This window comes from Trifolium pratense, linkage group LG6 (assembly GCF_020283565.1).
Source record: "Trifolium pratense cultivar HEN17-A07 linkage group LG6, ARS_RC_1.1, whole genome shotgun sequence".
In the NCBI taxonomy this organism is placed as follows: domain Eukaryota; kingdom Viridiplantae; phylum Streptophyta; class Magnoliopsida; order Fabales; family Fabaceae; genus Trifolium; species Trifolium pratense.
In genome coordinates, this window is record NC_060064.1 from 11,230,081 (window position 1) to 11,247,986 (window position 17,906).

The 17,906-nt window shown below is 32.0% G+C and overlaps 2 protein-coding genes across 2 annotated transcripts; both read left to right on the top strand.

Annotated features, from left to right (window-relative positions):
* The first annotated feature begins 2,762 nt into the window (after nucleotides 1-2,762).
* LOC123890048 (apyrase 2-like) lies at nucleotides 2,763-8,340 on the top strand. The gene is made up of 9 exons (XM_045939584.1): nucleotides 2,763-3,666; nucleotides 3,825-3,953; nucleotides 4,059-4,115; nucleotides 4,212-4,304; nucleotides 6,597-6,802; nucleotides 6,991-7,082; nucleotides 7,285-7,496; nucleotides 7,594-7,783; nucleotides 7,882-8,340. Exons 1-9 carry the CDS (start codon nucleotides 3,355-3,357, stop codon nucleotides 7,992-7,994), a joined length of 1,404 nt encoding a protein of 467 aa, XP_045795540.1. The 5' UTR covers nucleotides 2,763-3,354; the 3' UTR covers nucleotides 7,995-8,340.
* Nucleotides 8,341-11,089: 2,749 nt separating this feature from the next.
* LOC123890050 (pentatricopeptide repeat-containing protein At5g15010, mitochondrial-like) lies at nucleotides 11,090-13,968 on the top strand. Its single transcript, XM_045939586.1, has one exon. It carries the CDS (start codon nucleotides 11,488-11,490, stop codon nucleotides 13,306-13,308), a length of 1,821 nt encoding a protein of 606 aa, XP_045795542.1. The 5' UTR covers nucleotides 11,090-11,487; the 3' UTR covers nucleotides 13,309-13,968.
* The last annotated feature ends 3,938 nt before the right edge of the window (nucleotides 13,969-17,906 follow it).

Genomic DNA, 17,906 nt, shown 5'->3' on the forward strand with positions numbered 1-17,906 from the left:
CCCTGCAACTCATTGTAGTTAGTACTCTGATTTCATACACGTGGTACTGTTTGCAAATAATTATACTTGGTTTGTTCAACAAGGATGAACAAAATCACTGTCACCATCATAACTGAGAGTCTCCACCTGATTTATGCTCTTTTGTTTGGCAGGGAATCCATTTCCCTTTTGTTTGATGCTTGCTTATACAAGACATGTGTCAGACTCATAAGCAACAAACAATTGAGCTGCTGCCGAGTGAAATGAAATGGAATAAAATTTGATACTGTATTGATATGGTGTCTAGTATTTGTGGTTTCACTTTTAGCTATCTATTGCATTGACTGTCGGCACAAATTGTGTTTCTTTATATGCATTTTTTCGGAGATAAATAAAGTCCAATAAAAAATTATTCATATTAAGACACTCCAAGAGATATTTGTGACTGATTCTCTGTATGTGGAGGATCCCATTATACAGTTATTCCTCCAATTTCACTATATATGCATGTATTTACTCTCAAAGTACACACATTCTTCCCCAATTTAACACTTTCTTCACCTCATTCATATACTGATATGAGCGTTGAAGTGTTAACATTGTTGCAGATACCTTTTCCTCTTTAATACTTGAAGATATATCATTCACCACCCAATATAGACCTGACAAATTCACCTTCACCATCAGAACATTCTCATATGAGCATTTAGTTCAGTTTTATAAAAATATGGCTTAATTAGTAAAATGGTTCCTTAAAGACATTTTTGGTTTCACATTGGTCCCTTAAAGAAAAAAATGTCTGAATAGGTCCTTAAAGAAAAAAATGTCCGAATAGGTTCCTTAAAGACATATCCGTTAATCAGTTTGGTCCTATTCAGACTTTTTTTAGGGGCCAAACTGATTAACGGAGATGTCTTTAAGGGACCTATTCGGACCTTTTTTTTTCTTTAAGGGACCTATTCAGACATTTTTTTCTTTAAGGGACCAATCTGAAACCAAAAATATCTTTAAGGGACCATTTTACTAATTAAGCCTAAAAATATTCTATATTCTATATTTTATATAGATATTTGAACATATATTCTTGGTTCAAGTTATATTAAGTTACATGTATCTATAAATCTGATTTATTTAAAGTAAGTGATTTATTTTAGAGTTTAATTGATATGTACTGACAGTGTAAAATAGTTTTATACAATCGTCTAATAAACAATCATTATTTAGCCATGTCATATCAAGAAAGTGGGGTGATGTGGCGAAAAACATGGTTGGTATTGATTGACAGTGTAAAATTATTTTACACCGTCGGTGCATATCAATTAAATCCTTTATTTTAAATGTGTAAAATCAATAATATCCACCATTAATAAATTAAATTAAAGCTAGATATAACAGATACATCATAAAAATAATTGATAACTTAAAGTTTTTAATTGTTTTTCTTGGTACATAAATTTTTAATCTTCTTGCTTTACGCTTTACTATTTTAGAAATTCAATATATATATATATATATATATATATATATATATATATATATATATATATATATATATATATATATATATACATAATTTGGTACAACCATGACAAGTAGTTATATAAATATTCCTTCAAAAAATGACAAGTAGTTATATTACTCTACCTTTTTCTTTTACAAAACAAGTTAGATGATGTATCCAGGAATTATGTCCCAAAAAAATATACACACAAAAAAATAGTTCATTCTAAACAGGGACGGAGGCACCTTAAGCACTATGGGGGCACTAGCCTACACAAAGTTTTGAGGATTTTTTTTATAGTGTATATATATATATATATATATATATATATATATATATATATATATATATATATATATGTGTGTGTGTGTTGCCACTTTTACCAGTTACTCACATCCATATGATCCATTTATCATCTAATAAAAAGTTGCTATGTGAGTCTAAAGTTACAATCCACTCCAGCAAGTATCAACTACACAAACACACACGTGATAGTAGTACCTCTTTAAAATACAATTAAAAGAATCTTTTATTAAAACAAACAACAATTTAATCAAAGGAAAATGTTAAATAGTCTCTATGTGACACTAATAAGGAACAATATATGATAAATTTATTTTAGAATATATGTAGTTAGTTTTTTCAAAATAAAAAAATGTAATTTCTAATAAAAAAATCAACTTTTTTATTCTGTTTAGAATTTCAGTAACACTTATTAGCATGAACCTTTAACAAATTCACTCTAGAATGATACAAACACCCCCTTGAAAATTAAAGGGGAGGGGTGTATGCTCTCAAGATGTATTTTCAGAATTATAGGAGATTAGTGATCTTTGTATAAAATTAGTTGAGACAAAAAAACATATTGTGGCAACTATAATAGTTGAAAGAGTTTTCTCTGCTACGAAGATTATCAAGAATGAGTTGTGAAATTGCATAAGGGATCATTTGAGAGAGATGTTTTTTTGTCAAGCAGTCTAATGACTAAAATTTCGCCTATTAAGGTGAATAATTGGGGCGTTCATGGTTCGAACTCTGACCCTTGCATATTACAATATTCCTACCAAATGAACTATGTTCAAGGGAACACAGATGTTTTTTATTGAGATTGAAAATGAGAAAGTCATGAATTATTTTTAAAATATGGCGGTAGAGAACATTTGTGTTGTATATTTATACTATAAAAATGAAATATAGTATATATAGTGCCCCCTCTATTCAAAATTTCTGGCTCCGTCACTGATTCTAAAATACATAAAGTGAAAAGTTGATTCTTTGTACGCAAGACCGTATATAATACGTAACGTATAATTATTCCTCCTGCAAATGCAATATACAAATACGTAATTTAACACTCCCCTACTACCCACCCATCCACGACGTGGAAAAATTCAGAAACAAACAAGACCAACTCGGTGAGTCAGTCTAACTCGAAAGGCCAACTCAGTTTCTAACCATTTAATTTCCTTTCCTTCACAATTTCACATTACAGTTACACCATTTTTTTTTCCCGCACACAAACACTTCTCTCTTCTATCACTAACATTGAGATAGAGAGGGAGAAACAAAATAAAACAAAACAAAACCAAATCACACTATCACAATAATCCTCATTATACGACGTCGTTTTACAGATCCACCATCATCATCATCATCAACGTCTTCAACAACAAGTTAGTTGAGAAAATCCCCAAGACACAGAGCTGGAGCCATTACAAGATCCCAAGCAATTGAAGGCTCAATCTGCCGCCACCACATCCAACGGTCAGATCCGTTATCGATCTCCATCTTCCACCGAGCTTTACGACGGTCAATCCACCTCTCCACCATCACATCCTACCGATCACCATCCCTCTGAATTTGAATCTGCCAAAATGCTCAAACGTCCTAACCGTCAGGAGTCAATCTCCGATAAGATCTATAGATTTCGAGGAACTCTTCTCGTTGTTTCGATCCCTATCCTTCTCATCACATTCGTTCTCTATATGATGCCTTCGAGTGCGAATTATGAATCTGTCGGAGATTATGCCGTCATTAGTCGCAAAATTGCGCCGGATAAAAAATCTGGTAGCTCTTATGCCGTTATTTTCGATGCTGGTAGCTCCGGCAGCCGCGTTCACGTTTTTCATTTCGATCATAATCTAGATCTTGTTCACATTGGCAAAGATCTCGAACTTTTTGAGCAGGTAGGTCAACACAATTTTTTTCTTTATTATATAGTACATAGATAATGATAATGATAAATTAATGTATATTAATATAATAATAAATAAATCATATCTATTATGTTTAAATTAAATTAAATTAAATACATCTTATATAATGTTGGTTTTGTGTTTTGCAGATTAAACCAGGTTTGAGTGCTTATGCTCAGAATCCACAGAAAGCTGCAGAATCTTTGGTTTCACTTTTAGAAAAAGCGGAGAGTGTTGTTCCTCGTGAATTGCGATCAAAGACACCGGTTCGAGTTGGGGTGTGTAGTTTTTATTTTTGGCATTGCATTTGTGATTTGTATGTGTATTGTTCTTAGTTGAGTTTCTATGAAGGAAAATTGAATTGAATTTATGTGATGATGTAGGCAACTGCAGGTTTGAGGGCTTTGGAAGGGGATGCATCTGATAAGATATTGCAAGCGGTAACTTTTTCTTTGTTTTTCTCAATTTCAGTGGTTTTAGAAGCTCTGCATGCATTTTGCTTAACTTTTTGTTGCTTTGAATTTGGTTAATTTAAGGTAAGGGATTTGCTTAAGAATAGAAGTCCATTGAAATCTGATGCTGATGCGGTTACAGTGCTGGATGGAACACAAGAAGGGGCTTATCAATGGGTATGATTTATGAACATAATATTATCTGTGATTTGTTGAAGTTTTCTTATGGTGTGATTATGGCTTGAAGCTGCATTTATTATGAATGCATCCCGAGACTAGAGGAGAATTGATAAGTTTTTTTTAACATAGATTTGTATCGTTAACTTTGTAGACTAGGATGCATAGGTACTTACGGAGAATTGACTACCTTTTTCTAACATCGATTAAATTAAATGTTTGAAACTGTCAGTGTCTGTGATTATATTGCTTGATATGGGGATTGTGGGTTTTGAATGTGCTATGCTTTTATCTTTTTTAAAATTGGGCATAGTGGTATTTGAAGGAATAGAGCATTAGGGCCGAACAAACTCTCTGCTATTAATGTTTTCATGTTGATGAGAGTAAGTTTGAGACATAATTGTTCTTGCCGTCTTACGTTTTCCCTCTTACTGTCTATTCTTTGATTTGGTTACTTGTATACTAAGGTCGATGTTGAGTCCTATAGCAACACTCAACTCAATCACAATATTCCTGCTGTTTAATGACTACTAAAAACCCATACTAAGTAGTATACTTCCTTATTCATACCTTGAACCTTCCATGCTTTCATATTGTGTGTTTTCATACCTTTGTAAAAATTACATTTGCTCTTTTGGTAGATCCAATCTCTTGAAAGAGAACTCTACCACAAAAAATAAGAAGGATGAAATTCTAGATACATACTTAACTAACCCTCAAATTAGGTCCTTCCATAAGGAACAAATCACACCAAATTTTTAAATCATTTTTATTACTTGATAGGCAATGGGATTTATTTGTTGATACTTCATGTAGTCACGTTGCAGGTAGATATTAAGGATACTATTTTAGATACTATTTTTCGGGGCTGTACTATAAAAACATCTTCAGGGCTCTGGCCAGCTGAATGGTTCTGTTTTAGTTTGAAGAAAGCAGTTAGTAAACATGTTATATAAGCTCATTTCATATTGGTGTCAAGTGACAACTATTGGAGACCGCACTGAAACATTAAGATATGCTGTATTTCTGAAACTGTATTTGGTAGAAGTAGAACAGACAGGCCAACCATCTTGTGAAAAGCCAGATATTTAAAAATATGGTTCAATTTGATAAGGTTTGGCAGTACCATAATATTTTCAAAATAGGTATGTTGTATCACATTGATAACTTCTTTGATTCTCTCTCATAATAGTTTGAAAATAGTGATTGGCAGTACTTTAAGAGTTTGAAAATAGGGATGTATATTTGATCAAAAAAAGAAAATAAGGATGTATATCGACAGCATTAAAAGATTCATAAAATTTTGAAATCAGGGTGGGCATCATTAACAGTTTTGTAATATTGATGATTTGAAGTCTGAAGAACGGCATCAGACATGTTTGGCTTGATTCTTGTTCCTGATTGTTAGATTCCAAAAATTTGCTTATCCTTAAATAATAATGCAAAAACAAGATGTTTAAAAATACGGTTCTTGGGCTGGAGACCGAGTTTTCAAAAAAAAAAAAATGGTTCATTCTGAAAAATGTAAAACATTCACGTAATTGTCACATTGGATGAATTTGGGCGTTAACTTAACAATGAAGTGTGGATTCCTCTGAAGAATGACATTATGAAATTTATGGATGGGCATCACTCTCAGTGTTCTAAAATATGGATGATCTGAACTCGGAAGATGGACATGAAAGACGTTAGATTGTTTCTTGTTCCTGATTGTTAGATTCCGAAGATTTGATTATAATTTTACCATTATACAAGATGAATTGCTTTACTGGGTTTAATCAGTTTTAATCAGAATCAGTTCAACAATGAAAAACTCGAGGTTCTCTTGCATACATAAAATTCTTTCATCTACAGTTTTCTTTAACATAATTGACTTTTGTTTTTTCTATTTAAAGAGTAACTTGGTAGGAGGACTGCTTAGATATATCTGAGAAATACAATTTATTAGAACTCAAAAATCTCAAGAACGGTCTTCAGAACATTAGAAAGTTAGAAATCCTATATTCTCTCTAAAGTTATACCGAATATATTCTCAGGTAGCTAGCCACTAACTCACTGATAGAAAAATTTGTTCTGATTTCTGATCAGTAGTTTAATAGTTAAAAGCTCCAATATAAACCGCTAGTTATTATTATTATTATTATTATTATTATTATTATTATTATTATTATTATTATTATTATTATTATAATAATAATAATAGAATTAAAAGAATGTGTTTTTTCTCTTCCAAGAGTCAAGAGCTGATGTAGTAATTTGTTTGTGTTACCCTTATCTCTTCTTTTATTTTAGGTTACTATTAACTATCTATTGGGAAACTTGGGAAAAGATTATTCAAAGACTGTCGGGGTAGTTGATCTTGGAGGTGGATCTGTTCAAATGGCATATGCCATTTCTGAGTCTGATGCTGCCATGGCTCCACAAGTAACGGATGGAGAGGATCCATATGTCAAGGAGATGTTCTTGAGGGGAAAAAAATATTACCTCTATGTTCACAGGTTTTTCTACTTGATATGCTAGTCTATAATGTCATTTCTTTTCTTTGTTTACAGTCTTGAGCCTTTAATAGCATTAACAAATGGACCTGGGTACTTCAAATTTGCAGTATTTTTCACGATAGTATTCTGTGTTCCCATCTATGGATATCTTTTAATAGACTAATGGATTTTTTACTTTTTGGTCTCAGTTACTTGCGCTATGGTTTACTAGCAGCTCGTGCAGAAATTTTAAAGGCTTCTGGCGATGCTGAAAACCCGTGTATCTTATCCGGTTACGATGGTAATTACAACTTCTCCTTTTTGTATGCCTGCCGCCCCACACTATTTTGATTGAGTTGCATTTCATCTCTTTTGATTATCCTTTCATTAGTTGATAGAAAAAGAGTACCGAATACAAATAGTTATATTTTTTATATGCTTTTTCTTCCGGTCTTAAAGTTCTGATGACAAGCGAATTTTTTAAAAATTAAAATTCTTCTTAGGATCTTACAACTATGGAGGAAAGTCATTTAAGGCTTCATCGTCTGGAGCAAGCTTAAATGAATGCAAAAGCATAGCTCTAAAGGCTCTCAAAGTCAATGAGTCAACATGTACACATATGAAGTGCACTTTTGGTGGGATATGGAATGGTGGAGGTGGGGATGGACAGAAAAACCTATTTGTTGCCTCATTTTTCTTTGACCGGGCTGCTGAGGTATTAATTTTTTCATTCAATGCTTCTTGGAACAATTGCCAGAATTGCTTCTAATTCTACTGCACTGCCAAATCTAATCACATTTACTTATTCATAGGCTGGTTTTGCTAATCCAAACTCACCAGTTGCAATAGTCCGTCCTGCGGATTTTGAGGATGCTGCCAAGCAGGCTTGTCAAACAAAACTCGAGAATGGCAAATCCACGTATCCACGAGTTGAAGAGGGGAACCTTCCATATCTTTGCATGGATCTTGTATACCAGTATACATTGCTTGTTGATGGGTTTGGTATGTTTAATTCCAAAATTTGGATAGTTATACTTATACATGACACTTTCTATGAACTGCGTAACTATCTTGCGCTTACTGTTTTTACTTGTTTGCAGGCATATATCCATGGCAAGAGATTACATTGGTAAAAAAAGTTAAATACGAAGATGCCCTTGTTGAGGCAGCTTGGCCGCTGGGAAGTGCCATTGAAGCTGTATCATCTACGTAACAGCACCAATTTTATGAATTAGATTACTCATCCGAAATCTTGGAGCATGGATTTTGTGGTGAAACACTGCCTGTCATTCATGATGATCAGAAATTACTTCAGGCAAAATTGGAATTGGATATGGGTCTATTTTTCAGGAATAATGGGAGATTATAGCTTCATTATTTTTCATATGTAATTAATTAACAAATATATCTGATTTACAGCTCTGGCAGATTCATTCGATTCATTAAGTCCATCTATATATCTTGTCTTGAGAGATGAACAAAATGGTGATGCTTACACCATTTCATTTTTGTTTAAACGGTTTCGTTGGTGATTATAGTAAATCCTTTATTTCTTCTCATCTTGTTATTGGCCAACACCTGCTTTAGTGTGGGACTAATGATTTTAGTAACTCTTCCTTGTGATTTTATAATTCTCGTTTTTTGTTTTTGGTTTATTATTTCGCTGACATACTTGGACAATGTACAGAATGCTGTCATGCATATTAAAATTGTACACGAGGTCATGTTGATTAAGCGTGGGGATGTCAATCTGCACAAGAGGAGTCCTAACAACGAGACTCTTTTTAAACGTCTCTAGTACTCACTCTCAAGTTGGGTAATACGGAGTACTCGTGTAGCTCTCACTTTATGTGGGACCTATTTCAATTATTTTTAAAGTGAGAGATCCACACCTAAATGACCTCATATATGGCCTAATGATGTAAGAATATGTCATATTACTATATATTTTAGATTAAATAAATATTTAATAGAGGACTAAAACTATGATATTTTAAAATAGAAGTGTAAATCGGACCATCATATTTTGATCTTTAGATGAAAAGTCTTTTTTTTTTTTTTTTTTTTTTTATAATTTTTAAATTATTTATCGAAACAAATTTAATTCATTTCATTAATCAATAAACCTTTAATACAAAAAGGAATAAACTCGAATTTGCTTGTCTCCTAACGAACTTTACCTCAAAGTTTACAAATGACGACATAATATAAATAATATTAGCAATAATTGAACTAAACTCAAAGTTGCCTCTGTGCTTCAATCGGATTGCATCGACCAATAATCAAGAGTAGTTTTCAAATTAAACCTGAACAAAATCTCGAGCACATGACTCTTTCATCACACAAATATTTAGACCAAGTCTTGAACCCCACAATTTAATTATTTTCTCTAATATATGTGTGTCTGAAATAAACAAACATATTAGCAAAATCTTGGTAAAAATCAAAACCTGTAAAAAATGCAAGTTTTGAACAAAGTTCGGATAGTAGAATTCAAATTAGTTTAAATTGCAGAATCCAAACTTGTTTGGAATCTAGTTTCTGAACTGTACCAATATATAGTACAAAATTCAAAACTACGAACTAATTTGATTCAGAATGTGGAATCTGAAACCTAACGAAAAGATTCTAGAACCTGAACTGTGTAAAGGGGCAAAAATGAAAATTTGAGAATTCTATGAACCATATGAGCGGCACAAAGAGTAAAATCCTATTGATCAAATAATAAAACTTAGGTTTTAATGTAATTTTAGTCCTTCTATTTTTAACATTTTGCAGAATTAGTTCTCCTATTTTAAAATTTGGCAATTTTAGTCCCTTCAACACATATTTTGCTATGGCCCACCCCACAAAAATAGGAAATTACTGAAATACCCCCAGTATTTTAATAAAATTATGTGCGTGGAGAAATTCTTAGGTGAGTCCACACCTAAGCATTAATGATTAGTCACAACCAATTATATAATTACAAATCATTAATTTATTAAAAAATTACAAGTAATTAATAAAACCAAATCTTTATAAATAAGGAAAGGAAAAAAAAATTACATGTGCACTTTATATTTATATAGAGATTTATTTATAATACGCTCATGATATTGTTTTTTTTTTTCATACTAAGCTTTTTTTTTTATTTTTTTATTTTATTTTTTACTAATTGAAACCTTGTATTTATATTAATAAGCTAATTTAATTAGTTTATAGTTTACATTTTATATTTCACCTAAGTTTATATTTTATTTTTTTCTCTTATTTTATTCCTATTATCTTACTTTAAAATAATTAAATATTAATTAAATATTTTGTATGGTACTTTATATTAATAATATAATTCAGCCGTTAATTTTACTAAATAATACAAATTGAATTATCTAGCTTATCGGTTATAAGCTACGTTATAATTTATACGATATAAGTTTGTTTATCAATTAGCTTATCACTATTTCATACGTAAAATTATTTGAAATATGAATTGTGTAAATATAAGTTAATATCAAAATATGATATGATATTATACTTAACTTAACAAGTATTCAAGAATATTATTAAATATCAAAGTGTTCACATAAAAATAATTGAAACAAAGAAATTAAAAATAAAAAACAAAAAGACAAAGCTTAGTTGGAACAAAAATATATGTGAGCAATTAGAAGATTTTTTTTTAATAAAGTGCACAACACATGTTTCTTGATAAATTTTTTTTCTTTTTCATTTCCTTATTTATTGAGATTTTGTTTTAATTAATACTCTATTAATTATTTGTAATTATTTAATATATTAATGAGTTGTAATTGTTTAATTGGTTGTACCTAATTATTAATGTTTAGATGAAGACTCACCTAAGAATTTCTCACCGTGTACATACTATGGCTCTGTTTGGTAACACAAATAAGCTAGCTTATAGCTTATTATATGAGCTTATAAGCTTGTTTCAAAAAATTAAAGGTGTTTGGTAACAAGCTTTTTGTACTAGCTTATAGCTTTTTTTCAGATGCTATTTCAAGTAGCATTTGAGCTTATAGCTTATAGCTTTTTACACTTTATTCCATTTTTACCCTTTAATTTAATAACTACCCACTCTAAAAAATAAACTACCCACTATCAATTATGTAATTTTATATTTAATAACCACTTTAAAAGCTAATTTTACCAAACACTTTAATTTCAATAAGCTAGCTTTTCAGCTATCAGCTATAAGCTAGCTTTTCAGCTATCAGCTAGCTTATCAGCTATCAGCTAGCTTATAGCTTATTTTTACCAAACAGACCCTATGTATATTTGTGAAGGCTCATAAATTTCAAAGTGAACAGGTAAACTAACGGTTAAAATCTTTAGACCCTTTGTTAACGGTTAAAGTGAACAGGAATTATAACCCGTAAGGTGTGGACTGACTATGGCCCAACTTTGATCAGCAGCGTTGTGTGAGTTGGTTTTGCTGTCCTTCATTCACGTCGACATAGATTCGGTATGTCAATCTTTGTCTCATGTTCCCGCGAAATATAACTTTGCTTCCCAAAATCATTCCATTCATTATAAAACCTGTGTTTATCAGCTACACTATCTTTTGTGTGTAATTGCGTCAGTCAGTAATTGAATTCGCTTTGCTTCTCTCTGAGTCATTTTCACAAACACCTTTCGCTCAAGGTTTAAATTATATTTATGCGCTCTATCAAATTTCAATACATTGATTTCCTTATTTTCCAATAATGATAAGAATCAGATCTAAACTATCGGTATTCACTGTTGTGTTATCACACATAAGGAAAAACCCATTCACTGTTAATCACTGTGATATAGTTCAGAATCCTCTTATGAGTGTTTCTTTCAATGTTTTTAACTCTTCAAATTATGACACTTTTTTAGCACCGCCAAAATTTGGTTTCTCAGTTAGTCCCTTTTCTACTGAATCCTCAACCAAAAGCCTTCAAGTCTCCCCGAATGCCCCGGTATTAGTAGGATTGGATGAGGCATTGAGTGATGATGACGATAATGAGAATGACAATGACGACAACGACGATGATAAGAATAGTACTCAGTTACATTTAAGGGATGAAGGTTTTGTCCAAGATGTTAAGACCATTTTGGATATAATTCACAAACCGGGTTCTGGACCTTATGAAATTAAGCACAAGCTTGAGGGTTGCTGTGTTAAGGTATCATCAGAGTTGGTTGTGGATGTTCTTTCGAGAATTCGCAATGATTGGGAAGCAGCTTTCACTTTTTTCTTGTGGGCAGGGAAGCAACCTGGGTATGCTCATTCGGTTCGTGAATATCATTCAATGATATCCGTCCTTGGTAAAATGAGGAGGTTTGATACTGCTTGGACTTTAATTGAAGAAATGAGGAGGGGGAGAAATGGTGAATCTATTGTCACCCCACAAACTCTCTTGATTATGATAAGGAAATACTGTGCTGTTCATGATGTTGGAAGGGCTATAAACACTTTCTACGCTTTTAAACGGTTTAACTTTCAAGTTGGATTGTATGAATTTCAAGGGCTTCTTTCTGCGCTTTGCCGGTATAAGAATGTGCAGGATGCTGAGCACTTACTGTTCTGCAACAAAAATGTTTTCCCACTTGATATCAAAAGCTTTAATATCATTCTTAATGGATGGTGCAATTTGATCGTTAGTACGCGCAATGCAGAAAGGGTTTGGGAGGAGATGAGTAAGAGAGGAATCCGACATGATGTTGTCTCATACGCAAGTATCATATCTTGCTATTCAAAGTCTTCTAAACTTTATAGGGTTCTCCAGCTGTTTGAACAAATGAAGAAAAGGAATATCACTCCTGATCGGAAGGTTTATAATGCGGTCATTTTTTCGCTTGCGAAGAATAGGCTTGTGAAAGAAGCTGTAAATCTTATTAGAACAATGGAAGACAACAATGTTACTCCAGATGCCATTACTTACAACTCCCTGATCAAGCCGCTTTGCAAAAACCGCAAAATTGATGAAGCTAAAGAAATTTTTGATGAAATGTTGAAGCGACGAATATCCCCGTCTATTCGGACTTTTCATGCTTTCTTCCGAATATTAAGAGTCAAGGAAGAAGTATTTGAGCTTTTGGACAAAATGAAAGAGCAAGGGTGCAACCCAACTATTGAGACTTATATAATGTTGATAAGAAAGTTTTGCCGCTGGCGCCAGCTTGATGAAGTCAATAAGATATGGAATGCAATGGTGGAAGATGGAATCGGCCATGATCGTAGTTCGTATATTGTACTGATTCATGGCCTGTTTCTGAATTATAAGGTGGAGGAAGCGTACAAATATTATATAGAGATGCAAGAGAAAGGTTTCCTACCGGAACCAAAGACCGAAAATATGCTTCAGGCATGGCTTTCTGGAAGACAAGTAACAGAGGGCCAGGTAACAGATTTAGAACACAATCAATTGGAACATGGTAGTCCTAGAAAGAATGTCAAACCTATACCTAGTAAATTTGATAAGGAAAAAGATTTTCTTCGCGAACCCGAGACGAGAAGCGTAACAAGAGAAGGGGGCTTTTCTTTCTGGGAGAAGTAAATCCTTATCATTCAAGAGGTTCAATTGCATTTCCTTTATCTATGATGAAGGTGACACTCATTGATCTCTACTTTTCAAATTTGATCGCATGCTCCAACCAGGTGCTTGGAATGCATTTTTCTTAAGAGCTGCAAGATTTATGCAACTTTTAACAACCCAGGTTTGTTAATTGTTACAAAATCGGAAACTTTGGCTTAATTTGTAGTTATATAAATGTCATTGTACTGCTAGCCTTGGGGGATTGTTGTCACATGGGAGCTGAATTTTGTTGCTTATATGTATCTTTAAGCGCCTCGCCAATGGTAGAATCAATTTAAAGTTCTTAATTTATTTTTAGCCGGCCCTACAGTTTTACATTAATTTGATGAACATCAACATCATTTCACTCTACCGATGCAACTCTGTAAAGAGGTTAAAATGTATTTTGCATGTTATTTCAAATATTTATATGTTTTATAATGAGTTACACAATTGACCTCACAATTTTTTAATGGTTACGAACCAGTTCTTATATGTGGCATGATGGCATCTGTGTCATCCACCTCCAATAGTAGAACTTGTAAGAACTGGTTTATCTCTATGAACCTTACTAATTAAGAACTGCCAATGGAGATAATTTCCAATCCAGTGGAGCTTGAAACTTAAATCACTGTCTTCTGTCCTGATATCTTCAATTGCAGATTAAAAATATGAGTTGATAGTTTCTTGCAGGGACCTATTATTACAGGCTATTAGAATCTAGGCTAGAAGTAAATTTAGAACAGATATGAAGTAAAATCAACTAATATAAATAACAAAAAATACAATTAAACTTAGTTTAATTAATTTCTTTTTGTTTGCATAATTGGTATTATATTATGTAAAAATATTTCTTTTTGTTTTCCACGTTTTCTTCATCGTGTTGTGTTGCATATCATAGATCCCATATCATATGTTAGATGGGATATGAATGTACATCGAGTACTTTTATCTACAATATATGGATCTATATTTGATTTTTTTTAAGACTTGATTTTGGTATGGAAATGTTTATGGACTTGAACGAAAACATGCCTGGTAGTTGTTTAAGACTTGATATTTATTTTTATCTATGTTATTTTTCAGTTTCCCATTCTTCCTTCTATGTTGTGATGTGTTTTTTTTAGTATTAAAATGAATTTTTGTTTCGGTGGTTGAATCGTCGAAGGGGATAAGATTTTAGTAGTAATGTATTTTACATGATAATGTTGGATATGTCTTGAAATCTCAGTTACAAGAAGTAAAAAAAATCTTTGTTGAATCTCTTTTGCATCTTTGCTGTTTTGGAAATATCTTTTCTTTGAGGACATTCTGACTTGGATTTGTTTTATTTTAAAACAGATTTGTTACTAATTTTTTGGCATATATTTTTCTATAAATAGGGAGTGCTTTATTCATAGAAAAATTGAGAAAGAGAGTAGAGATGTAGAGACAAGGATTAGGGCTTGCCACCACACAAGGGCTAGGGTCTTAGAGAGGAAAAAAGGTTTTTCTCTCGGTACAACTCTAGGGTGGGCGAACCATCTTTGTGGTACACCTAGGGAAACACTTATCAAATTGAGTCTCTTGTTCACGGGAAGCGATTCGAGATTTGGGTAGAATTAGGATTAATCCTTGCAACCCATTTGGGAATTTCTTTGTAAAGTTACTCTTTGATACAGTGGAACGGAGGGGTTGCTCTCTCCCCCAGACTAGGTCATTATTGGACTGAACTGGGTAAACAAATTATCGTGTCATTTCTTCTCCTTTATCTTTTTTATCGGTTATTATTATTATTGCTTATTCCGCTTAATCATTGGTTGCTGTTCTATTGCTCTACACATCAAGTTCTTTTATTGGTGTGATTTTATAGATGAATTCACAACAGATAATGATATTTTTAAACAAGGATATAAATGGAATAAATTTTTTTTTTTTTCATTTGTTCCGTCATATTAAGAATATCCAAACAATGGAATGAAATATCTATTCGATTCCGCTCCGTTTCATACCATTCCGTCTTATTTCATTCCGCTCTGTTCCGTTCTTCTCCATCAATCCAAACAGAGCCTTTATTTGGCTTTTAATCTTGTGCACCATCTGAAATTTATGATTACTTTCAAAAAATAGAAATGTTTTTTTTTTAAGATTCAGTATCCAGCCAAGGACCGACTAATTCGAGGACACCAATCCCACCAACTTGTAGGAGTAGTACCCATTGAAAAAAAAGAAAGAAATGTTATGTCAACTAGGAATAATGCTAGCAACACACTCTTTAACAAACACACTCCAACACACTCTCTTTTATTGGTTGAAATTCACATGGGTCCCATAAAAAATGTGGACCCATATTACTTTTATGGGACCCATATAAATTTTAACCAATAGAAAAGAGTGTGTTAGAGTGTGTTTGTTAAAGAGTGTGTTGCTAGCACTCCTCGTCAACCGGTACTAATAAAATAAATCAACCATACAAGGTGATATCACTAATATGTCATCAAAATCATGAGGGCTTGCTAAGCCTCTAAGCAATTGACATTAGCATCTCTCTTAGTGAACTCTATGGAAGAGTTGGAAAGATGCAACAAAATAATAGCACACACTCAAGTTATCCACTTGACAATTGTTAATTAAAGTTGCATTTAGTAGACCAAGATCTCTAATCCACTTGACAATTGTTAAATACACGCCCGTTCAACACGAGGAACTATATTAATTAATTAATTAATACTATTACAAGAATATTCGTATTGCTTATTTTATGCGAAGGAGAGAGGAACACGAGGAAATTAAATATTGAAATGTCCGTATTTTTTTTTATAAGCAAAATATTGTATTAATAAAGAGTACAATGAGTACTCAATTCTTACAATATAATAGGACAAAATATCTCAAATACTTTGTAAATAATACAAATGCTCATTATACCAATTAAAGTATAGATAACCAGTTTTGCACCCCGCTCTACCACTAAACCAAAACCAAGATATGAATTTAATTTGATCTATTACTGCAGAAAAATCAGCAGTCACCCCTTGAAACAAAGTATCATTTCTCATCCGTCTTAAACACCAAGTTGTTGCTAACCAAATTACATGTCTAACCTTCACTCCCTTCCTTGATGTAACAAGAGAGTCAAATGATAAAAAGTGTTTCCAACCATCTTCCTGCAAGTTAGAAACGCCCATCCACAAAAAAATTTGCCTCCATAATTCTTGGACTTTAACGCAGCGAAAGAAAAGATGATTGCAGTCCTCTACTTCTTGAAAACAGAAAATACATGATGAATCGTGTGGATTAGATAAAATATCTTTCAAGGCTAACGCCACTCGAGTAAGTAGTTTGTCAAGCAGCAAACACCAACCAAATACACCCACCTTAGATGGGATATCATTCTTCCATAATTTGTGTAAAGCATCCAATAAGTCTGGTTCTATAATGTGAGGCGCAAGACGTGATTGCAAAAAAAAGATACACAAATTTTACAGTGAACAAACCTGAGTTTTCAGGGATCCAATGCCAACGATCTGCTATGAAAGTAGGAGTATATATTTCTCATGATTAAAGTTAAAGTATTTTAATTTTGTCCACAAATCTTATATTAACAAGTAGAAATGCTGAAATTGTTTAGGTCAGATATCATGATCGTAGTTTAAACTTTGACATTTAACTTCAAGTAAGAGTATTTTATTTTGAAGTAGTTTAAGTAGGAATAATTACTACTAGTAGCTTTCGCTTTATAAAAAAAATTAATACTAGTAGCTTTCGAAATATTAGGGTCCGTTTATTTTGGCTTATTTTTTAGCTTATGTGAAACAACTTATGCAAATAAATAAACTTTTATGTATTATTATATGTTTTTCAAGGTAATTTACGAAAAAATTGCTTATAAAGATACAATTTTTGTTAGTGAAAACTTATAAATTAACATAAAAATTTATTTATTTGTATAAACTATTTTTATAAGATAAAAAATAAGTCATATCCAAACGAGCCCTAAATACTACTAGTAGCTATTGTTTTTTTTTTGACACAGTACTAGTAGCTATTATTAAAAAAATATAGTTGGTTTTATAAAAAATGAAAATAAAATAAAACTTATACTAGTGGCTGGTCCAGTGACAGGTTTTCACATTTTTTAATAGATTAAATAAAAAATAGATTAAATAAGTTTTTTTGTCTTTAAAAATATATTAAATTTTTATTTTAGTTCGTAAAAAATTAAAAATTGAATATGCTTGTCCTTCTAAAATTTGTCGTTTTGCTTTTTATTCTTAATGATCAATTTATATTCATATTAATATTAAAGTTATGACTCTTTTATTTTTAAGATATGCAAAAAAAAAAAAATTATAAATATGATAAAGAAAACTTTTTATTTATTCATTCCAATAATTGATAGGTACATCAGATGGAACTATAAATTCAACATTGCTAAAAATGAAAAGCATGAATCTGCGAACAAATTTATAGCATCCAAGTTAATAGCATACCGACAAAATGCATACAAATAATGTGATAAAATCATAGTGACCGGAATGTCTATGCTTCTGGATCTGCAATGTTGATGCTCAAATCATTGATTGAATTTGCAATTTATT

What these genes read in the sequence shown, in the direction of transcription:
- LOC123890048 (XM_045939584.1), top strand. Translation starts at nt 3,355, where the DNA reads ATGCTCAAACGTCCTAACCGTCAGGAGTCAATCTCCGATAAGATCTAT. An exon ending in AGACACCGGTTCGAGTTGGG is followed by an intron (nt 3,954 to 4,058) that starts GTGTGTAGTTTT and finishes GTGATGATGTAG; the next exon opens with GCAACTGCAGGTTTGAGGGC. An exon ending in CTGATAAGATATTGCAAGCG is followed by an intron (nt 4,116 to 4,211) that starts GTAACTTTTTCT and finishes GGTTAATTTAAG; the next exon opens with GTAAGGGATTTGCTTAAGAA.
- LOC123890050 (XM_045939586.1), top strand. Translation starts at nt 11,488, where the DNA reads ATGATAAGAATCAGATCTAAACTATCGGTATTCACTGTTGTGTTATCA.